Raw genomic sequence first — 24382 nt, 5'->3', positions numbered from 1 at the left:
TCTGGATCACATGTGGAGTCTTCTGACAAGAAAAATGTCTCTTAAGTGATATGTTCAATTCTTCTACTGGCGAAGTCCCTTCTGCTACATGTCTGACTTTCTGTCTTGAAACTGTGAAGTATCGCTTTGTATCTCTTCATTCATTTCTGCTGGTTCATATATTGCACTGGTGTTTGTGCTTCAGACGTGCTGCCTTTAGGGTGTTCAAAGTTCCTGCACTGGGGTGGCCAACGAAACCAGGAGCAGCTGGGCCCACTGTTTACCATACTGCACAATCCCCATTGATCGGCACAAAACTCATCTGTGCCTGTAACCCCTTTGTTGGTCCGGTTTGATTTAACACTTCACACTTATTTTCACCCTATGCTACATTATTCAAGCACACACTTATATCACTGGTGTGTTTGACTACCTGACCCCACAACCTAAATTATTTCTTATTCTTTAACCTTTATTATGATGTTACATTTAAGTCTGTAATAAGACCATCTCACTGAAGACTTGTCATGAGTTTCATGAGTTTTCATTGGTTCATATGAATCTGACCAGAGATCTGTCTGGGTTCTAAGTTTTGTCAGGCCTTTACACAAATGAAAAGTACAAGAAAGTGCAGATTGGGTCTGACTGAAATAGTTGCAGTACTGTTACTGCACTGTAGCTGAAGTTTAGCAGATTTACATGCAAATCATTTCAAACTGGTCCAACCTAGAAATAGTAGTTCCCCTGCTGTCTTAACAGCTTGAGTTAATTAAACTAACTGTATGTTTAGGTTATGAATGAGCATATAAAAATGTAAAACCAATTCGGGCAGTCTAACTGAACTTGAGAAAACAAGTTTCACTTCTCAGTTTAAAGTGACAATTTATCATTTGACACAAAAAAATATTTTCTACCCAAACTGGTGCAAAGAAACCAAGAGAGGCTGTTTCCAGAGAAGTCCACAGGCTGAACTCAGTTCTCATCGTTGTTTGCATCTTTTTTATTATTATGAAGAGAGACAACAATGATTTCATTTAACATGTATCCACCATTACTGGGTACAAAAAGACAAGTCTCTGAAAAGTTCAAACTTTTGAAGATTCGAGTTTTTTTGAGTCTTAAAAAAAACTTTGAGTTAGTGGGTCATTGATTCAACTCATTATTTCAAGTCGAAAGACCTCAAGCCATATTTCACTAGGCTTCCATGACCACCACAATCACTAGAGCAGCTTCATCTCACACAATAAATAACTGAATGGTGCTGATCATCGTCATCACTGTCATCACGTTAACTGTTTAAGACTCCGAATCCAACAGATTCTTCATCAGGGCCAACATTATCTGCCAGGTTTAGCTCATCAAAGTTACAAAATATTGTTGTATGGACACATGTGCTGACAAATAACATGACAGTGCAACAGAGAAATGCAAAAGACATGTTAAAGTCCTAACAGTGGCAGTTTAATTTAGGTTTATATAGTTTATTCATCAGAGAGCATTGACAGGTCTGCTCGGTGCATCTCAGAACAAGGGATCCTTTAATTAATGAAAACCGTACATTTGTATTCAGTTTAAAAAGCAAATACTGACAGATACATTATTGTCTTTATTCCTGTTCAGAATGACTGACATTGGCACCATCCAGTAATGGTCCGGCTCTTATTACAGCAGTAGTCATAATACACTGCGTTCTTGTCAACACAAAGATGACAGCATGTAGTTAAAAATTTCTTACTTTAAATTAAATATAGCAGGTTACGTCATATGTGTAAAGCTGCAGGATATCTACACAATGCACCTTATACTGTATGCCCTGGAGTATACTGTAATACCTATAGAAATACTTTTAAGAGCATGCCACTTCTGTTATTTTCCGTCATGCATTACCTGGCAGCAGCCTTCAGAACTAAGAGGCCCATTGTAACCTAATCGATTACCGAGCTTGGAGGCAGACTGGGTCCACGCTCTGTGATCTGTTTCTCAGACCAACTTCCCAGAATAGCAACTCGGGCGGTTTGTCTGCTGCTCTGCTGTGCTCTAGAGGAGATGGAGGAGGAAGTCAGTGGTGGATTTAACAACTGTTGCTTTTGTTGCTGCGGCGGAACCAAACTACCTTTCAGTCCGCGCTGCATGGCGCATGTCGGGCTAGAATGAAGTCTCTTCCCAGCCGAGCCATTCAGTCTGGATCAGTGTGCAAGTTCATGGGATTATATAAACTCCTACGTGTTTAAGGTAAATACAAAAGAGAACGAAAGAAACATAATCGCGTGGATCGGTTTCTTGTTTTAACAAACCATTGTGTTGCTGCTTTAATGTTGGCATGCAGTACATCATTCGACTATCAAAAGGCTCCAGACGCTTCAGAGCTACTGGAGGCGCATGTCTGCAGCAGAGGCAGACAAGGAGCGTCTGTCTGTCTGGTGAATGGACAGCCAGACGAGCTCTGCTGTAGACTGCGGTGATCGGGTAACCTGTTGAATTGCAGCTGTCAGTCAGCTCCAAGCCATGCAGGCGACACAGCCAGAAAACAGCACAAGAAACACGGCGCGTTGTCACAATAAATAAAAACAAAACTCGATCTACTCTTTTCTTTTTTTTAAAGATATATATCTATATATGTATGGCTGATGGTTATTTCCAGAGATGCTCTTCTGCCTGCCAGGTAAACGCTGCTTGTGATCACCGCTTGATCTGTCTGTACATCTGCAAAATACAGTTCTCCCGGCGTTTTGCAGCGCGCACAGATGATAATTCGGCTACCTAAAGTCGTGGTGTATAAATACTAGGAAGTAGTGTCAAAAGTGGCAGGCCAATAAATTGAGAAAGCGCGCGCGAGGGGGGTGGGGGGTAATTTAATTTCTAAGATTGTTGATGGCACAATTATTCTTTTTTTTTTTTTCTGTCGAGCGTTGCTGGCAAAGGCTTTTGGAGATAGTGGTTGCCATGCAGCAGTTTACCCAACGTTTAATTGCCACTACATCACATTATCCTCCATTCTCCGCAGCAACAGTTAAAACGCGTGAGGCTCTGCCGGTCCGACCTTGAGTCACCTCCACAATAGCTTTTTTTTTTTTTTTTTTTTAAACATTGCCTGCCCACGGATTTCCAGTCCCATGATTGTTGAAAATAGCTTGGCTGCTCCCTGCCACTATGGCTAATTCCTTAGGAACCGGTGGATCCAGTTTGTTCCATCCCTCTTTATTTCCCTCACCAACTGGTGAGTCTTCCCTCTCGGCGTTCCTACTGTAAAAGTTCATTGTGTGCGGCTCAGCCAGCAGTTGTGCGACTTCTGACGAAATGTCGCAAGTTTGAACCAAGCGAGGGCCGATTGCTCAGTGGGACGGTGTCGCATTTAAAGTGGAAAACTCGACGGGACGCGCGCAGAAGAGGCTTTGACGCAGCACCAGTCACCTGTAGGACACTGCAGATGCGCTCCTCCTAAACTTTACTCTGCTTTTGTGAACTTGCTCGGATGAATTCAGATTTTTTTAATTGGATTGTTGTTGAAACATGTGGAACCGACAAAAGGATTTTTCCTTCTTTTCATAGTGAGAGATTACTGGACTAAATAAATAATTTCGACTATTTTGTTTCTTTAAAGGGAGGTGGAGACAACTTACCACCCCCTCCCTTCGTCCTCGACTGAGATTACCAACACATTTTGCAAAGGGGAGACCCTTGAAGGTAATTATATGAATCCACAATTATTTTTTTATGATGTTCTGCATGTTACATTCTTGTTTTGCTTTCAGGTTTCACTGTTAATTTTAGCTTTAAGGTGCTTATCATAGCGTTTACCTGAATCTAAGGCAAAGGTTTATCAGCTTGCAGTGACTGTAAAGTGTCCAAAAGTAGCTGCAGTGAAAGACTCATTGAAGAACTCTGAGTATGAAACTATAAAACTGCAGCTGACTGACATTACCGTAATCTCTGTTAGTAAACTGCTATTAGAAAACAGTTAATCCAGAAGCTGGATATGAATGTGGGACAGTGTTTTCTGTTAAAATGACAAATGTTATGGCTCATGTTCTTCAAGGAAGCCAACATTTGTGCTGTGGCACAACAAAATTTTGTTGTATGGTCAGAATCAGTGAATATTTAAAACTCCCTGCTGCCATGCTTTTACGCATTGTAATAATTATAGCAGACCTAACTTATTGGCCTTGACTACAGCAATAACTGAGATAAAGATGGGCCAAAGATTTAGGTTGTAACTCATTATAATTAGTTAAACAGCAGCAGCAGTTGTGTAGTTCACAGTGCCTGTAGACATAATATATTACTAAGATATGTTTAGAAAACATAAACAGTTTTAAAATGAGGAACATGTTATAGATACATCTGTATCTCTTTAGTGAGTATGTGCATTTATGTATATGCGGTTTTTAAAATTTTTTAAATGTTTATTATTATTACGAGTATTATTTTTATATATATATATATTATTTGTTTGTAGTGAACTGGATTACTGTGGCCTAAATAATCAATCACATCATTTCTATCTCACTTACTGTTTGGTCTCATTTAATATAAAAACAATAACTGTAGTTTCACAGAATGAAAAAAAAAAACAAAAACAAAAAATACCTCAGTTGATCTTTCCTTTAGCCAATAACATTTTATTATAGTGAACATGAAACTAAAACGTGGCTGTTTTAAAAAAAAAAAAAAAAAAAATGTAATGGTTCAGGAGCTAGCTTGCCAAATATATGAGACTACATCTCAAGATATTTGCACAGACCAGGGTCTCCATTGTAATGCATCTTGCTATGCACGGGAATCCATGCAAATGCTTGTGGGATGTAAATTTGGGTATTCTTGTGATTTTTAAAGTAATTTATAGATAGACTGAGCAAGGTTCAACCTACAGGTGCACATCATTGATTTATACTATTTAGACAACAGCACTTGTAACAATGAATATATGCATTTGCATGTCTAAAAATCCTTTGTGTTACGGAAATCTTAAAAGGCTATTTCCTTTTGTTCCCTGCAGCACTCCCAAAGCACTAAAATGGAGACTCCTGATGGCTGCTGTACTAGTAAGTCCTCAAGTTGCTTGCACTTTACATTCAATGCACACTGATGATCAATGACCAACACTGACTGAGGACCACAGAGTTTATATATCAGATTGTGTGTTTGTTTTGTTGCAGTGACGGTGAAGATGATAATGATAACGATTGCGGCTGTATTATTATGTTATTGTGACTTTGATACCATTAACTTAATTTGACTTTCACATCACTTCTGCCTTTTTGATATAATGCTGATGCAAAAAAATAACATTTTTGCAATCACATCACTATAAACATTTCAAGGGATTTTCCCCTAGTACAGCCCTTTTCCTGTTCACCCCTTAAAGGTAGAGAAAATTATGCATTAGTAACATCCTGTTGAATGCAGTAGATACTGGATATGCACTTTGTGGTGCTCCATTGCCCTTTGCTGGTTTCCTCTGGGCAGGTCTCTTGAATATCTTCCCTGCCCCCCTTGTATTTCGCTTTGGTGTGCATATCTGAAAACAGGTAACGTTGTTGATGACATCAATGGGGACTTTTAGGTCTCCATTGGGGGTTTGAGCTTGTAGGAACACTTGGCAGGCGGGGTAGGGGTGGTGGCGGAAGAAGAAGGCTCTTCTTTTCCCTGTCCGTTTGTGGGACGCTTCTGAAATGATAGTTCTGGAACAAATGTCGTTCTGTTCCGTTAAGGTGAAACTATGGAAAACAAACATCTGTGTGGAATACAACCATTTGCATCCTCATTGCTTCCATGTATTTTACTGTATGCTCATTGCGTCAGAAAGGTGCCGAGTAATTTAGGTTTGATTTAGGTCAAACATTCTACCTGTTGTGACATACAGTACACCATCAACATCTTGTTCATACACCACTATACTCTCGTACCCACTGTACTATACTGCAACTGTATGCCCTATTACCTTATTGCTGCCATTCCCACACTTATGCAAACGTATTCCAGATCATGCAAATTTTCTCTTTTATGGACTGAAGAAATTTGAACGTTCAGTAAATTTCAGACGTACCACAAGTACATTTTTTGTGGAGTCACATTGACTCTGGGAGACAAAATTGGGATTATGTGTAACCACATTAGCTGAAAAAACATTCAGATTCAGGGACAAACTTTATTCAGGGTTTTTAAGTGTTGCCAGATTGAGCAGTTTTCTGCTCTGTTGGGCTACTTTTCATTTGATTGGGCAAATAAAATCATATGTGAAGGTGCGTGTGTGGTGTGTGTGTGTATGTGTGTGCTGTAGATGCCAGGACAGACATAAAAAAAGGTCCTCTCTTAAACGTAAATAAAAATATATGCAGCTTTTCTGAAAACTGGTTTCGAGGCTCTGGTTGGTCTGCATGGTGTCAGTCAAATCAGGCATCACTGTGAAAAAATCTGATTAATCAAAATTCAGAGATTAAAATAGGTTTTATGTCTGGAGAATGTGAGTATAATTGACACTGGAGTGCACAGTCGGCTTTAAGGTCAGACAACGAGGCTGACCTGCCTCATAATGTACAGCCAATTTACAAACACACACATCCATGCTCAGTGCATACCACTACATTCCCAGTTAGTGTACAACTAATGTCCATACATTGGCTATGTAGTAGTGGTCTACAGTATTTTACACCTTGGTCTACAGTAGTAGACCAAGGTGTAAAATAATAGGTCGACTATGACATGTTCCTTTAAATTTGTGGAAAATTTTAAATTAGTTATGTGAGAGCTTACTACAGTAGTAGTAGTATTAGTCTTCTCTTTTATACATAGATACTATTAAGGTCTATATGTAAGTAAACATAACAGTATCTGTGACTCAGAATAGTAGTGTGAGCCATACAGCCTGACAGTGAATAAAGTTGTATGTGATCTACAATATTTGTCAATTTGTGGTTTCAATTCCAGATCTGTTTACAGGATTGTATAGAACAGATACATAAAGAAGTAACAAATTACTATTGATATAACATGAGGCCTTTAAATGCACTCTGTCTGGATTTCAGTGCTTTTTGTAGCCCAAATGTTGATAGTTCTAGGTACAATTTAAGAAGGCTCTTTAATAATCAGGGTCGGAAAATCTTTAGCTGCATTCCTGTTTAATCAACCATTTGCCCCTTTATTATAAACACTCTTCTCAAACAATTTTTCATAACCAACACAGGCTGCCATTCTCTCTCCCCTATAGGTGCACAGGTACACATATACTCATGCCGTAGCACTTTTACACATGGTGCACACCACTTTTCTGTATCACTTACACTATCATAATTTATCGCACATTCAACCATTGTCTCACACATGCTGATAGTGTCTCATAGATAAGACGTCATGATATCATTTTCCGCAAAATTCTGTTTTCATGTGTGCCATTTCTCACCTAGAGAGATTAGGTGTTTTCAATATCACTCATATAGTTCTGTTTAAAAAAAACAAAAAAAACTATTAATCATGTTTGAAATAAAACTGCAAGAATGACATGTCATTGCTATACTGTATAGTATACTATAATGAAGGAAAAATACAGAATTCATTGTTAAACTAATCCAGTAATATAATGTATTGAATAAGTGATACACCTAACATTCTTGAACTTTATCTCTTTTTAATGTACGATACTTTCAGTCGAATTAAGTTTTGCTCAATCCGGTCCCCGGATAACCGAGGGGTTTTAGCACATACCTGTGTTCCTGCGCAAAGGGGGACTGATGAATAAATGCAGGAAAAACCAGCTTTTTTTTTTTTTAATCACCTTTGACAAAGCATACTACACATGCAGGCAAAGATGATACTGTACTTTAAACAACTAACATCCAGACGATTCATTTTTAGTTTGAGCAGCTAATGTAAAAATCTTTAGCCAACATATATCAGATCTATTAAGACAGCAGTGTATTATGCGTGTATTACTAAATACTTTTAATATAACGAGTAAGTAAAAGAGTTTGATTAAAAATATAAGTGGGTGGGTAGAGTGTGCAAGAGAGCGTAGTGGCCGACGTGCGTCTGTGAGTACATATGATTTAGTGCCTAAATAGTTTAAAATCATCAGAAGATAAAATGGTCATCTTTCCACAAAGTTGTGCTACAGTTCTAACTTAGCACTAATGTAAAATAACTGCAGAATTAATCAAAACCTCTCGCGAGGTTCGCGAAGCTATTCAGTAGCTAAAGTTTACTCACTGTTATTTTCACGTATTTTTTTTAACTTCCCCTTCATCGACAATTTAGGATTTGTTATTTGCAGAAGTAGACTACACTATGGTTTCCACAATAAAACTGTATTCATTTATTCACAAATTAAAATTTTCACCACACCTTCCAATGGATGTGCTCATTTTTGTATCTGCTATGCTTGTTGAGTCAAAGGTGTGTTCGCATCTGTGTGCGTATCTGTGCGTTATGAATCTTTGTCTTAAGGAAGGTTTGGGGTTTAACAGGAAAAACCAGCTCCTATGCAGTTTGTATCCAGCAAGCCAGAATGGGAGACTTTGTCTCTCCGGAAAAGAATTTCATTCAGGTCCTCACAGACCTGAACATAGGTGTTGTTGAGCCGGTTTTTTTTTTGTTTGTTTTGTTTGTTTTTTTTCTGCCATCTGAAGTAAACAAATATAGCTTGATCTTGTTTTATTTTGGTTGATTGTCACTGCATGCTGTTCCTGCATCCATATACAATTATTATTGCTTAAGCTACTTTTTGAATAAGTTGTAAGACCAGAAATGGAATAGATTCCTGAGAATGACTGTACAACAGAAGTTATGCATTCATTTGGTGTCAGTGGTGAAGTCAGCAATTATTACACCTACAAGTTTCGTGTGTACACATTTGTTCCTTTCCATTTCCCAGCACATTATCCCAGTTTGGTATATTACTCAATGTGCCGTTCCCCTGGTAAGTCTCGACTAATATCCTGACCTTACTGTTCATACAGGATTGACTCAGCAAATGCAGTGCACCAACACACCTCATTTCAACCCATTAAAATATATATATGTGTAGTTTTAACCCTACTCAAGTTCAGAATATGTTCATTTATTTATTTATGTATTTAATCTTAAAGGCTTGTGTGTGAAAATACATGTACTTCTCTGTCTATGAGTGTGTATTTGACCAGACAAACAGAATTTATGCGTGACATATTCTGCCAGTGACTTGGATGACAAAAGTCTTTCTTTATAGGTTTTACAACAACATTATATTGACAGCATTATTGATGAATAGGCCCAAATTTGCATAATGCTTAACACATATTATTATGCTGAGAAAGAATTTATATGGACCCTTTTTTTTTAACAATGACACTGTGTTAAAAGTAGTTTAAAACCCAGGCAACAAAAAACTATTAATATAGGCCTGGGACCGCCCATGGTGCTTCTAGGCGTCTGGCAGTGTCTGCTACAGTAATGGAAAATCCATCATGACAAATATGGGCCACTCCTGTCTCCTGGACAGCGTGGCCAAGGGATAGCCAGTGTCGGTCACCTGAGATTTCCTCCAACCCCAACCTGTGCAACCTGAGCCCAGGCCCTAGGATTGTGTCATGGACAGCGTCTCCCAGTATGCCCCAGTTGGTGGGGCTGCCACTACAATGGAACAATAGCACTGAAGAGGTTGTCAGACTTAGTGGAGCTGTCACAACATGAGGAGATCTGAGATTTCTTTTTCATGTATGATGGATCATTTCATTCATAATCGCCGCTGACAAAATGTTGTAAAGCTTGCTTTGTAGCAGTTTTAGATGTAGCATGTATCATCATTTTTACTGAAACGTCCTCAGTTACATACATTTTAAAGGCAATAGGAAGTCTGGTATCATCATAATGCATCATTAAGAGTGTTTAACAGTTGTCAGAATGCTTAAGGAAAACCTTTAATTGCATTGCTGCTGAATGATGGCTCACTGTGGTTCCTAAGGGATCTGACACCTGGGTCAGCAGGGGTGTTCACTTGTTACCACTGTATTGTTCTAGTGACCCTTATGGGGCCCTGGGTGCAAAGGGATCAGGGATTGGTTTGCACTCCCTCTGAGTGGACACAGGGCTATCCATAGCCTGGGTACTTGTACAGATTGTTGAGTGGATGCAATCTGATCCACATTTGCTTGACATTAGGATCCCGTAGGTGCAGTTTAGGTAGTTGTGTACTGTATTCCGCAGTGCGACCTATATAGTGAGAGAAGGAGACCTGACAGAAATGAAATTAGTATCACTCTTAGAAAGACAGACCTTACACAAGGCCACAGTACATCACACAGACTGTTTAATAGAAATGTAATTAACTCTTCATTGTCTACTCCTGTAGATGTGATTAACCAAGAAATATTTGTCACGTTGTAAAAGTGTCTTCTAAGTCCTTGCACAGTAGCATAGAGAAAAAGAACATTATTGTAATTTTTCCACATAAAAGCATTGCACTGTTTTTGTTTTACAACTGCAGTATTGTACATCACAAACAAGATTGCTGTGTTTCTGTTTGTCTCCCAGGTAACGGCCAGTGCTCTCCTGGTAAGGAGAACTCGAGAATGTTGGTGGATATGTCAACTCCTAATGGAGAAACGGTTCCTCAGGGTCCTAATTCCCCCAGCGGTGAGTGCTCAATCAATAGATGCACATTTGTGTGGTCTGCTGCAACAGCTTTGCATACATGCCATTTTCCCTTTATGCAAATACTGTCCTAAATCATTGTGCTCTTTGTGTGTGTTAAATTAATCTAATAGCACTTTCACAATGACAAAAGCCTTCCAGGGAAAGATGGATTTCTGTATTCCCCTCTAACTACTAGAATGCTGTTAATGAGAAATACAGTAGATAGAGGATGTGTTTGTATTAGTTACTACAGAAAATTTGAGCAGATCAGGAAACAGGTGCTCTTTATGGTTAGGCCAGTACCTTGTATAGTATGCTAGCTTGCCCCATCAATGTAAGTGTGTGTGTGTGTGTGTGTGTGTGTGTGTGTGTGTGTGTGTGTGTGTGTGTGTGTGTGTGTGTGTGTGTGTGTGTGTGCGCTTGAATGAGTGAAATATTGCAAATTTCTCATCACAGCACCATGCAATGTTGAAAATTAGACTACTTGTCTACTACTTGTATAAATAAAAATAACTGAGGATGAGCACTTGTTACAATGAGTAGCAGTAGTATCCAAAACTAGAGCTTTAGTACAAAAATGTTGTGCCATATTGCACCTCCTTGTTCAGTATCACTCTTGCAGTACTATATTGCACTTGGTCAGAAGTGTTGCTTGGTTCCTTTCAGAGTATTGAGCTGATGCCTCAGATTAGCTTTAGCACTGTCACTGTGAAACAGCAAAGTAAGAAAAGGGGAAACTAAGTGAGACAAAGGAGATGAGTGAGAAAAAGGAAGCTTGTTTCCCACAAGTTTAAAGATACAGGGAGGTGGGCTGCGCAATGTTTTTTTTTTTTTTTTTTTTACAGGGAGATGCTCTTCACCGATAAGAGCTGTTGTCATTCTGGAAATTGCTTAACATGATTTGCTATTTGAGGTTTTGTTACAAAAGAAAGGCTGCATCACATCATCTGCTGAACATGAGCACAAAGTGCTGTCAAAATTTGGTATGAAATTATTAGACTTGAAAAGTAGAAGATAAATGCTACCACAGTTAAACTTAAAATGAAATTCTAATTAAATGAGCAGAATTACATCCTCTGAGCTATCTGATGGGTTAGGTGGTAAGATAATGACATTGTCTTCCTTGCAGTGATGATGATGATGATCAACCTTTAACTCAATTGTGATCTTTACCACTGATTTTCTGTGGATTATGATAAACTCAGACAAATCGTAGACTGTACCGACTGAATCTTTATTGTCACTGTATGCACATAATGGTACAAAACAATGAAATTGAGTTAGAGCCTATTTAAGACATCTAATTTAATAATGAAAACACTGATTAACCAATAATAAATACTGTAATAAGTAGTATAAAAACACAAGCGTGATGGAAATGTATCAGAACTACATTTTCATAGCTGCTTTTGTCGTAGCAACCATTTGAAGTGTGTCCTCATCTGACCACTCTATGCATTTAACTCTGACACACCAGAGAGACAGATGTAAAGATGCAAGGAGCGGAATAGCAAGGACATTCAGGTCTGCTCCGTGTTGCCAGGATACAGCTGTTGAAGACAAGGCTCAATCACAACGTGGGTACTGGGATAAGCGTTCTGTACAAACCGTGGTATTGGAAATATACAGTTTCAGTCTATAAAATGCTGTTGCTTTGTGGAGATTTTTGTCTGTAAAAAGGAAATATTGCCAGAATTTGCCTGAAGTTATTTTACCAGCTTCTGAGAATTTAGTGGATCCAGCTCAAAAGCCTGAGGGGACAGTTGATGGATGCTATCAGGGAGGCTTCACTAAAACAACCACACATGTTCACACTGTGATTATTGCCCCTGTAAATCCCAAAACAGGATCATCGGGTTCAGTAAGTTTTGCTTGGATGCCTCTTTGCACTATGTCAAAGTCCTCTTTCATATGCAGCTTAACCCATTAACAAACCCAAGATTTAATTTTTTTTTTTAATTTTTGATCAAAGTTTTACTCCCAGAATTTGCTAGATATCTATCATTCTAAGTAATTAGACACATACACACAAACAAATGTCAGAAGGTTTTGCCCTTATCATCCAGCTGGTCTCCCACTGCCAATCAGGTGCTCCAAGCGACAGGGCATCTGACACTCCCTTTCACTCCAGGGACAGCCAGGAACCAGACTGGCCTGTTTCTCTCTCTGTTGTCACCATGTTACTCCATCCTAATGTTGTTTATGAGTTGAGTTGCTAAGTAACTAGGATGACCCCTCCACATACCCGTTTAATGTTTTATTTCACACCACCATCCAACTGAAGTCAACTTACTGCCCACTCTGTATCAGTCCATTCTAGTCAATCCAGTTCATCTCAGGTCTTTGCAGTCCAACAAAGACTACTTAGGCACCAACCATCGTGCTTTGACTCAGTTTATTGCAAATCAACGCAGACCATCTGGTTTAATCTACCTTGATAAAGTCAGACAACCCAGGACTAGACGTACTTTCATGGCTTTCCCATGAAAAACACTGTAAGTGGAGCATTTCAGGATTGATGTTGGTTTTTTTTTTTTTTTTTTTTTTTTTTTTTTACAGAACTGACAATTAAGCAAGAGGAAGAAATGCCAGAGGAAGTTGACAAAAGAAGCCCAGCACTTGAAGAAATAAACCAAGCTGTGGAGGAAGGGGTAGCATTGGAGGAATCCATGACTAGCAGCCCAAACAACGTACAGGATGGACTATCTGGACCACATGGGACAGCGGATTCAGGAAGTCGGCAACCTAATGGTACAAATGAATGTATTTCCAAAGGCCATTAAAAGTGTGTAATGCTTTAAAGTAGCTGTTGGGTATAACTGTCATAATCTTTCTGAAATTCTTTAGGGATTAACAATCCTTACAGTTTTTTAAAAATCATTTTAATCAGGGTGGTGTGTACAATTCCCTATCTTTAGAGTGAGTCAGAAATAATCTGTGTTCCTTGAGTGTGGGTGTGGAGTGCATTTTGTTTTGTGCTTCATAGAAAGACAATAGCTTAGACATGGAATTATTATCAGGGAAAAAATATCCTTGGAATCCCCCGCAACCTGTTCCAACTGACGCCATGACTGCTGTGGTTGTCACAGTATTAGGATTGCATTTCTCTTCTTCCCATCTGACTTCAGATAAAAAGACTCTAGACAAAGCAAAATAGTTCCTGTAAAAACCACGAGGCTTTACTGAACTGCTTCATGTTACAGGATGCATATGGTGCTATATGATACATCACATGATGATATAAAATCCAACATACATTCCATGTGTGATAAAACACATACTCTCCAGTCCTTTAGAAAATAAGCACAATTATATGTTTTCAGTGAGCAGTGCATGTACTCCATTTGTCTGCAGCATACCCACTTTATCTGATGTGCAAATAGAAGAGCAGATGCTGAGACATTTAATTAAATCTAGATTTAGCTTGTCAGTTCTTTTCCATTCTGTTCAATGCAGAATGAAGTGATTTCAGTTAGTAATTTGTAATTAACCTCAGGAAGTAGTTCAAGGAGTCATATGTCATGCTGGGGTGATCTGATAGGTGTGATACTTTATTTCTAAAATATGAAGCAGCTATAAGTGGTTAGTGGTTCCTACACACGGAAGGACAAACTCAGCTGTCAGTTACAAAGGCAGAAAAGGTAACACTTCAGTTAGACATGAGAAACAGTTTGCAGGGTTGTTGATACTTTCTAAAAACATCTTCCACAATGAGTGTGGTGTTGACTTCCTGTGCCTGCGTCTCAGGTGACAGGCCGTTCCAGTGCAACCAGTGTGGTGTCTCATTCACCCAGAAGGGGAACCTGCTGCGACATATTAAGCTGCACACAGGCGAAAAACCCTTCAAATGTCCCTTCTGCAACTACGCCTGCCGGCGGCGAGATGCCCTCACCGGTCATTTGCGCACTCATGCTGGTAAGACTCCGAGTCACCCTTTATTCTTCCATTTTTTACAGAACCACTTGTTACCCAGAAGACACATCATTAATCAGTAGTCTTTCAGAGATCTGGAAAAAAAAACATGAATCCATATTGCTTTTACCACCAAGATTGATTCTGTATATTTTAGGAGATTTAGGAGACAGACCCCTGCTAAAATATTGTATGTATGTCCACATTCTTCCACTGCTGTGTGAATTAAATCACCTCATTCTGGTAGAGGCATTAATGTGGGGACATGTGTTTTTTTGATAAGTCTAATTTTCCCAATTTTCAAACATATTATTACATCTTGTGTCTTAAATGTTTGTTTCTTTGTTTTTTTGACGAATTTCTTTCTGGTAGCCCCAGTAGCCATGCATATGCTGGTTGATTAGACTCAGTCTTGTTGTTAGATAGATAAAAATGGTGTTTTTTATATGTCTGTTATAGACAGTGCTTTGTGGTTGGCAAGGACATGCTGTTCCTTACTTGCTTGATTTTCTAAGTATAAAACTATCTGTCTGTTGAGAAACTGTGAGACTGGCTGTCGCTCTCAACTGTAACCCACTTTCCTATCAGAGAGGATGTGCTCTCCCCTCAGTTGCGCCTTTGAAATTAAGGTCATGCAATACCATCTTTTCTTCAGGTATTGCCCCCATAGAGGTTATTTATACATAGATGGATGGTAAATAATATGATTGTTTGAGTGTGTGCCCATTTGTTTGGATACATTTTTCTTTGGGTATATGTCTCCTAAATTGTTATCTAGCTGCTTTCTTTTAGATATGTTTTACTATCTGTTTCTCCACGTCTGTCTTCCAGCATCAACCATCACCATTTTCCTCTTCTCACTTCCTTTCTCGTTCAGATGACTTTGTCACATTCCTCAAGCCATATTTCATTGAAAACCGTGAATAGTACGATGTGCCTGCCTTCGTCTTCGTCATTTATTGGGAAATGTGAGCAATTTCATGTTACAAAGTTATGTTGTCCTGAGTTTCGTCTATGTACAGGGACTCACTAGTCAGTCTCTGAGTGCAAGCCTGGCAGCTTTGGCCTGGTCCTTTGCCAGGAAGAACAGGTGTGGCCAAAACAGGGAAATAGAGTACAGAAAGAGAGGTCAGGCAAGGAAATTTGTAAGACAAGAGTGATAGATAATGAAGAAGAGTACAACAGAAGAAACGTGTGTTGCATTTGCCCTTAATCCCTAAGGCTGAAGCCAGGTTAAATGTTAGAGCTTGACATTTTCTTTCAAAAAATGACAATGCAGGAAAATCATGGCTTGAGAGGAATATGATTTTACATTTTATGAGACTGAAGATCTAAATTTAAACAAGTTCCCGTTTATTAGCCAAATACATTCAGTCAAGTGAGTCTGAGTGCACAGTGTGGACCATTTGCATGAAAAAGAATAGCAGCTGAAAGGTGGATACTTCAGGTTCCATCCAACATCTGCACAAGTCAGTGTGTGGGTGGCTATATAAATATGAAAAAGTAACTGTATGTCATGTGTAAGAACGTGCATAGATGGAAGTCTACTTCCCTGTTTCACTGTAGTTTCATGACTGGAGCCAGCAAAAAAAAAAAAAGTATTTCTGTGAATAACATTTCATTTAAAGTTACTCTTTCACTACCCAAAATGAATATTACCACAATGACCCTGTTTATACATCAACCCACGCCTTAATAATATTGAAACTCTGATTAGCAACCACTTATTGCATTTGCTCACACATAGAAAAAAGAACATGCCTATATAATGTCATTTGTAGACCACGACACCAATGACAGATACACCAGAAAAACTATTACCATAGCAAATGATTCACTCTAGAAAAAGTTCATGCTGATGTAAGTTTGGCCATGATTGGCCATGTCATTCTGTAACAAATGTGGGTATTCATGTGTGTGCAGCCTTCCTACCTCAGACTGAAACGTGTTTGGTTTCTTTGTTCTCATAGTGTCATCAGCACATCTTCTAGTAAAAGCTGTCACCATAATGCTAGCGAATGTCTTACTACGCCACTACACTGCTGGTGATGGGTCATATTTGTATGCTTAATTCGCCACCAGTTCACTCACTGATGCCCCTTTATGAGTCATTACACGAGTTTTGAGAATACCTCAGGACACAGACCTATTTCTTCAGCAGTGTCTGCATGCGTAGGATTTGCTTTAATGTACTATGTTATTTTAAAACATTTCTAATTCATCTTTCCCCGCAATATGGAAACTCATGTAGTTCCACTGTACGAAGGTGGTGATAGTAGTCACTATTACAGTTATTGGCATATAAATAAGCTCTTCTGAAATCCTTGGACCACTGTCGAATTCATAACCAAGTGCCTTCTTGGCAAATAATATCTTTTATTGTCTTTTATTTATACATTTTTTTATTACATTTTTTTTCCTAGATCATTGATGAATTGATAAAGCGATAAGGTTGATGAAAGATTAAAGGGGCTGATGACTTCACTGAGAATGATGTAAATGATATGTCTTCATCTTTCCACTTGTCTCAGTAGGAAGGAATTGAATAAAATAGAAATGGCACAATGAATCACACTCCACCTCCATAACATTTTAACACTGGAGTTAGTTTCCTACCGCCACCATGGGATGCTTGATCAACTCCGCTATTCACTCATGCTGTGCCATAGTAGTGGGAGTTAGCACCACTAGCTGTACGTTTCAGAGACCAAAGGGTTTTGTAATACAGACCTCATGGTGCAGCTATCTCTGTCGCCCACTTGTCTTTTGGTCTTGCAACAGTTGTGTGGAATCCTCACACTAGTAGTGGAACATCCATGATCTCAGAGGCTTGCTTCTGGTTTGTTTGTACTAGTCATTGTTCACAGTATTTACTACTGTGCGGTGACTGTACACTGTAGCAGGTTGCATATTGTCTCATTGGAGACTACCCACGCTCTGTGTCTGCATAGCGGTGAATGAAAATAATATGCTTTTCCTTGACTGTCCGCACTTTTAGTTGGCAAACCACACAAGTGTAACTACTGTGGACGGAGCTACAAACAGCGCACATCTCTAGAGGAACACAAAGAGCGCTGCCATAGTTACCTGCAAGGTATCGGCTTGGCCCCGAACTCTAACACTGGAGCTTACACAGGTAAGTTTTACTAAAATTCAAACCATGAAAAGGAAGATGACTTAATGTGTAATGGAAACAGTAATACAATACAATCAAATGTGGCATAGAAGTTGCCTCTCACAGGAGAAAATCAATATAAACACATGCCATGAGATTTGTGTATTCATCTGTTAGCATTAATACAATTTGTATGGAGTATGGGAAAAAAGATGGAAAAGCTAAATTATAATTTATTTCTTGGAGTCCCTCTGTTTACCCCTTTTCTTCTCCAACTTTCTAGGGGAAGTTCCTAAAGAACCAAGGCCCATGGCAGAGGCCAATACAGTGGCCACCTTTGACCGGCCACCTGTCATTGAAAGGCTGCATAGCAATGTGGGCAAGAGGAAGAGCACCACACCTCAGAAATTTGTGGGTGGGTATTAACAAACACAGGCAGCCAGCAACTTTATCTACTTTAGCACTTGTGGAGACAGACTCCACGAGGAACAGCTTGTTGTATAGTTTCCTTTAATTGTATTACATTTTAGTTTGCTTTTTATGTGTCTGAAGGTAAGGTAATGGTTGAAACTGATTTGTTGAATCGTGTTCTCCACTGACTACTATGCAAGTCACAATTACATTGTCAAGCCAAGTCACATTATGATGCATATGCTTTTACCTCAATTTGAGTCTGACTCCTGCAGCATTTCAATAAAATTATTATTGGCGTGAAAGGAATGTATAATTTGTCCAAGCAGGCTCTGATTTAATATGGATTCAGTGGTTGCCTTGCTAAGGAGACTTACAAAGCATTAGTTTAATCTTCATCATGTAATCCATTTTGCTAATGATTTTACTTATATTCTAATAGAATGGAAAAGTGATATTAAATTACTAAAGCTTTATTTTTGAGTTTGTTTTTTCCCTTCCTTCTCAGCATTGCCTCACATAGAAGCCCTGCCCTATTCATAAGCACAGATTTCTTTTGAATTTGGTTTTATTTGCCACACTATTAGAAAAATAGATTGAGCAAGCTAGAGCAAACGGATGAGAGGCAAGGAAATGTTTTTCACTCTGTGGTTAGGTACACCTGTCATTGCATCAACTTTGTCATTGCTCTTATCGAGAGAAAACAGCTCACCGCATCCCTGTTCTGGAGGGGTTAAACAGTGCACTTGTAGATGGATGGGGCTTTCCACCCCATTAAACTTCATACACTCAGAACATTCAAAATATAAAAAACAAGCACAGGCAAGATATAAGTTTGACTGGCTAGAAAGGAGATTTTGTAAAGGTAAATGCTCATGTTTTTGAATGTTATTTGCCCGTTGTTTAACATGCAGATAAAAGCATGAGTGGTTCCATCCACTCACAGTTATATCTCTATATATTTGTTTTTGTGTATTGCTATTTTAAATTGGCATCATTTTGTTAAAACAACTAATTCCACACAGCCTTAATGCTACTCTATCTCATGCAGGTGAAAAGATGGTTCGCTACAGCTACCCTGATATAGGCTATGACATGAGTCTTAAGTATGAAAAGCAGGCTGAAATGATGGCGGCCCACATGATGGACCAAACCGTCAGCAATGCCATCCAATATCTGGGGTCGGAGGCCCTTCGGCCCATGCTCCATCATCCAGGCCCCCCTCTCTCTTTGGCTGAGGTGGTGCCTATGGTCAGCCCCCTCTTCCCTGTCCTGCCAATGGGTCAACGAACAGAGCGTCCAGGAAACTGTGAAACGCAACAATCACATCCACCTCAATCCCATGACTTTCCCAGCCATGCCACCTCAAATGGCCCCACTACTATAAGTCGGCAGGGCAAGCCACACCAGGCAGGGCAAGAGGAATCTTCCAACAACAGTGGAGTTGATTCTGCTGACTCAGCTCGCAGCAGCCCTCAGGAGAGGCAGGGTTACCATGGGAGCAACCCCCTTACCGGCCTCAGGTCTCAAGTAAGTCCAGCAGTGGTTTATCCAATTGAGCGAGGGGCAGCAGCATCACCAAGAAGTGGGGCAGTGGGAATGCGGGTGGTCACAGAGAGGCCCGTGCCCCATGAAGGGGTGCGTGTGCTTGGACGAGAAGGCCAGGAATTGCGAGCCTTCCAGTGCGAGCACTGTCGTGTGCTCTTCCTGGACCATGTCATGTACACCATTCACATGGGTTGCCACGGATACCGAGATCCACTGGAGTGCAACATCTGTGGTCACCGCAGTAAAGATCGCTATGAATTCTCTTCTCACATAGTCCGTGGAGAACACACCTTCCAGTAACAGGATGGGTAGGACCTAGGAAAAAAGACAAAGCAGGGAGAGGAGCAATAGCCCGATATCCGTCCTTAACCCCAAACCTCTGTGACTGTACAGTTAAATGGCACTGTAGACAAGTGTAGCACAATCACAGACTTCTTTTTAAGCTACTTATTGTGAATCTGATTTCTTTAACAATTATATGAAGGTATGGGCCAAAGACATATTTTCTACATATTTAATTAATAATTAAATGTAGAAGAAGGAAGGTAAGTTTTTTTTTGTTTTTGTTTTTTCTCCCAAGATTTTCATGAATTGTCAAACAGAGCAGCTGTCAGTTCTTTCATTACAGGCTTATTTGGAAATGTCTCCTTTCATGCTCGTCTCTTAACCATGCTTTTGTTAGTGACAAATGTTTTCACTCTTAAGACTTAATGAATGCATGTGAATATTGAAATATGTTCACGGTTTTTGGGCTTACTGCGGTGGATCATTTAAAGCAAGTCTCAGTTCAATCAGATAGAATGATCTAGTTTAAGAATCAGCTGCGTTTAGAATATGCTCTCAATATATTGAAACCATTTAATGTGCTTGTTACGGTATAAACAAACACTATAAATGGGATTTAACTGGTCCATTTACTGAGGCATATCACATGGGATATGTGCAGCTTTTAAGATGTGCCACAGTCCATCATTGTCATTGTTTTTCCTCTGAACGCCTGGTGCTGTGCTGCAAGCGGTGTGGTTTCCATTAGACTTGGTGCCAGGACATTACAGCATAAACAACAGTACCTAAAAATTAAGTATTCAGAATTATTAAAGACCTCTCCAATAATGATTACAACATACAATTTAACTCAGACTTTCAATCCTGATATTAAAAAAATAAATTTAGAGAGTTCAGAGTATAACTTTGAATATAACCTATGAAGAGAAGTGTCAGTACATGTGGCAAATTAATGTTTCAGTAAATGCAAATAAAATTTAGATTTACGGCCATGTTCTGTTAACAACTTTGTAAAATTTAGCTTATTGTTTTAATTGATAAATGTTAAATTTATTGTAGGTCAGCTATAGGTTATTTCCTACTGTAAATTTTGCAGCTTTTAGACTCCTCACCATCAATGTTTTTCTGATTCTGACTAGCACTTAGCTCAGAAAAAGAAAACCACCTACTTCCTGTTGGTGGCATACGTATTTTGTTATTTTGTAGGACGTCATGTCAAAAATATGTTAATAAATAAACTGTTTTATTCATTAACTTATTAACTTAATTTAGTGGCATTTGATAGCATTTTAACCACACTATATATGTATATAGGGAGGGGAAGGGAATTTTATAAATATAAAATAATTTATGGCTGCTTTATCTTATCATCAAATCATATTATAGATTTGACAGTTTGTAAATATGTGTGAGCAAAAATAGCACATATATGCACAAGACACATTTCAAATGTGAATATTATACAATTTAATAGAGTCCCAGTTTAAAATATTATGAATGTGGCATTAACTCATTTTAATATATCAAACACATTTTAAATGGTCATATATATGAGACTTAATTTGGTGCTTGTATTGAGACTTATTTCTCTCCATAGTAATCAGCCTTAATTTAGTCTGCTTTTATAAGATAGGACTAATGATCATTAAGCAAAATTTTAAAAGTCAACAAAGAGTAGTCTAATGGTTGTCAGCCCTGTGACTCTATGAAGTCACGGCCACATTTTTTCTCATCTATCCACTAATCTGACTAACATCAGCTTCACACAAATAACTGATTATTTGACTGTTCCCTGATTGCTCTAATGAAAGATTATTATTTCCTGGTGATTTATGTGTTATGTTGCTTGCAGCATTAGCATACAGTTAAATTCCTGGCACTGGCTGACCTACAAACTCATATCCTAAAATGGCAGAGGGGATGTACAATGCTTTGTGGGAATAGATGCCACTGATGTACCTCACTTAATGCTTAAGGTCTTATCTTTCTGATTTAATCCACTTTGTGATTTAATTGATTTAATCGGATGGGTATTTGTGTGTATATATTGCAGTATAAGTGTTGTGCTTTTTTCAGGTCTTGGTGATGGGGTCAAGTGCAATCTGCACTATCAGCAGTTTTTTCTGGCACAGCCGCTCTGCTTCAATGTCTGGTTTCAGTTTCATGTTTCATCCTATTTGTCATGACACATACAGGGAACTATCACAGAAGAGCTTTGTCCTTTACACCCTAACATTTTATCTAGTACAGAACTAACTCCAATTGTACTGCATTAATTGACCACATAATGGGAACTGGAGGGAACTCTTCATGTGCGGGGCGTGTTGGGCTCCTACTGTAGTGTTATTACCTTATCTTGTTTGAACAGGAAGGGGTGGTCATCCTCTGCTCCTCATAAACACCATCTCACATACACACAAACACAAATGTCTCACATTTTCTCGCACTCTGAACCTCATTCTTTGCATTACCGTAATGTCGACAATCAGGACAAGACAGCACAAGCATAAGTAAAGGCAGCACAAGTAAACTAAGCGAGTGTGGTTACGACACAGTGCTGTAAGGCACTTCCAAAAACTGTAGCATTCCAAGTCACCTCTTTGAACACTGGAAGCTCATGTATGCAAAATGTACATGGAGAGTAGGGGATTTTCATGTCAAGTTTGTCATCTATAGCATGTTGAAGGATTATGAATTATAATCCATAAGGCCAGTTAATGCTCCTCCACAGTCTCTTTTTGTGAAAAGACTTAAATAAGACTGTGCTTTGTACATTGGCCATGCACTTTATGTCTGTGTCCTGACTATAGGCAGCATTGTGTGTTTTTGTTGTTACACTGAAGTACAGGTAAAGTGGAAAACCATCACTAACAGACCACAACAATTTTGGAGATGCACATTGGAAATGTAGACTCCATGTGTAGCTACGCTGTATGATGAACATATTCTTTTTTTTTTTTAATGATATATCAATACTCACAGGCAGTTTAGCATTATTAGTGTCACACTGGTCAGTTTTCTAACATCATAAACAGCTGATTATTCTCTAAACTCAGTGATTTACTTGTCTATGTTCAATATCTACTTGTGTTCAAAAGGCAGCTTTTTCTCTGTTTACATGTTGCTTCTCTTATGCGCAACTGGTGCCCAGCTAGCATAAAATCATACTGTGTATAATGTATTGGCACTGGAGATTGTTTACAACTCGCAGCTGTGATATCGACTCTATACATTCCACTATTATAATATCCCTGTATATATTTATTATCTGAACGCCTTACCTGTTTAGACAGAATTCCTTCTAAAACAGCATATCATTTTAATCAATCATATGGTTAAATATAAGTTAGTGTTGACCTGACTTTTCTTTAAACAGACCAGAGGTAAATTCAATTGGACTGGGGATAATATCTGAATGCTATTTTCTAAGTTCACTTCTTTGTTCTCAAAGTAACATTTGGTGAAACTTTGGGGTACGAATTCATAGTATACAGGTATATTATTTTCTTTTAGTAATGTTATAATTAGGACAATTTTAGTTGAACACGATTTCTTTAACTGAAACAGCCATATGAACAAACAAAAAAAAAGTCAGCCCTCCTTGTGTGAGGAGTTTACTTGAAATCTAGATAACCGGTATTGTTTCAGATTGCGGGGATGTTTTTGTAAATTTTAAAAGTGAGTGTGCTAAATGTCTATTTTTCTGCTGAAATGTTAATGCAAATAGTTTTGTGGATTTTGTGTGTTTTTTTTTTTTTAGTTGAAAAATGTTTACAAAAATGTAAAAGACAGGGTTGAGGTGCATTGTATTTTTAAGAAATAATATATCAACAGTGTATATTTTGGAACTGAATATTGACATTATCCAGAAATGTGCCCTGATTGATCATCTCTGATACTGATAACTTTCTGATACGAGGGCTCTCAGGTATTTGCATATGTTGTGTATTTTTATGCCCTAAATATGTGATGTATTTATCGGAAAGATGCACATTAATTGAAATACTTTCATGACATAAATCAGTCCAACACTGTATGTGGTGAAGGAAGTTGGAGGAATGTTAAACCCTGTTTTCCTACATCAGTGACATTACATGAAGATACACTGCTGTGAAGAATACAATGTATATTTTTAAGGCATGGGTTTCTCTCTATTAAAGAAATTATTTTACTGCCTAGCCTGTTTTGTACATTTTGAAACAGGAAGTAGGACATTTTGTTATATAATTTATTCCAACAAACATGCAACGTGTATCTTACTTGCAGTTAAAACATTTTCTTGGGGGGACATTTTCTTTGAAATCTTAAAAATTTCAATTGCTCTGTGGAAATGACACTATAGAAAACTATAGACATTACCTATTAATGTAATATAATCAAATGTAATTCAGCTTCGCCTTAAGTAAAGTGATAATCAAATCAAATGTGCAAAACACATTGTTCTGTACATAAAGCCTCTAAGTGAAGAATCATATCTTGTAATTTCTTTTGCGCCCAGGCCTGCTACATCATACTGTACAGCCTTAA

At 38.5% G+C, this 24382-nt stretch overlaps 1 protein-coding gene and 1 long non-coding RNA gene across 2 annotated transcripts; one reads left to right on the top strand and one right to left on the bottom strand.

The window, feature by feature from the left end:
• Positions 1-1418: 1418 nt before the first annotated feature.
• Positions 1419-2800, bottom strand: LOC113123324 (uncharacterized). Its single transcript, XR_003294953.2, has 2 exons — positions 2093-2800; positions 1419-2016 (listed from the first exon to the last, which is right to left on the bottom strand). It is a non-coding gene; the product is annotated as an uncharacterized LOC113123324 (long non-coding RNA).
• ikzf2 (IKAROS family zinc finger 2) lies at positions 2011-24026 on the top strand. Its single transcript, XM_026295263.2, has 9 exons — positions 2011-2211; positions 3581-3663; positions 4976-5021; positions 10483-10584; positions 13144-13335; positions 14332-14499; positions 17495-17632; positions 17895-18026; positions 19074-24026. Exons 3-9 carry the CDS (start codon positions 4994-4996, stop codon positions 19868-19870), a joined length of 1557 nt encoding a protein of 518 aa, XP_026151048.1. The 5' UTR covers positions 2011-2211; positions 3581-3663; positions 4976-4993; the 3' UTR covers positions 19871-24026.
• Positions 24027-24382: the final 356 nt, after the last annotated feature.

This window comes from Mastacembelus armatus, chromosome 21, assembly GCF_900324485.2.
Source record: "Mastacembelus armatus chromosome 21, fMasArm1.2, whole genome shotgun sequence".
NCBI classification, from domain to species: domain Eukaryota; kingdom Metazoa; phylum Chordata; class Actinopteri; order Synbranchiformes; family Mastacembelidae; genus Mastacembelus; species Mastacembelus armatus.
This window is presented reverse-complemented; position numbering and strand designations above follow the sequence as displayed.

Excerpts from the sequence above, each read along its gene's own strand:
- ikzf2 (XM_026295263.2), top strand. The coding sequence starts at position 4,994 with ATGGAGACTCCTGATGGCTGCTGTACTA. Across the intron at positions 10,585-13,143 it reads GGGTCCTAATTCCCCCAGCG|AACTGACAATTAAGCAAGAG; the intron begins GTGAGTGCTCAA and ends TTTTTTTTACAG. Across the intron at positions 17,633-17,894 it reads TAACACTGGAGCTTACACAG|GGGAAGTTCCTAAAGAACCA; the intron begins GTAAGTTTTACT and ends CCAACTTTCTAG.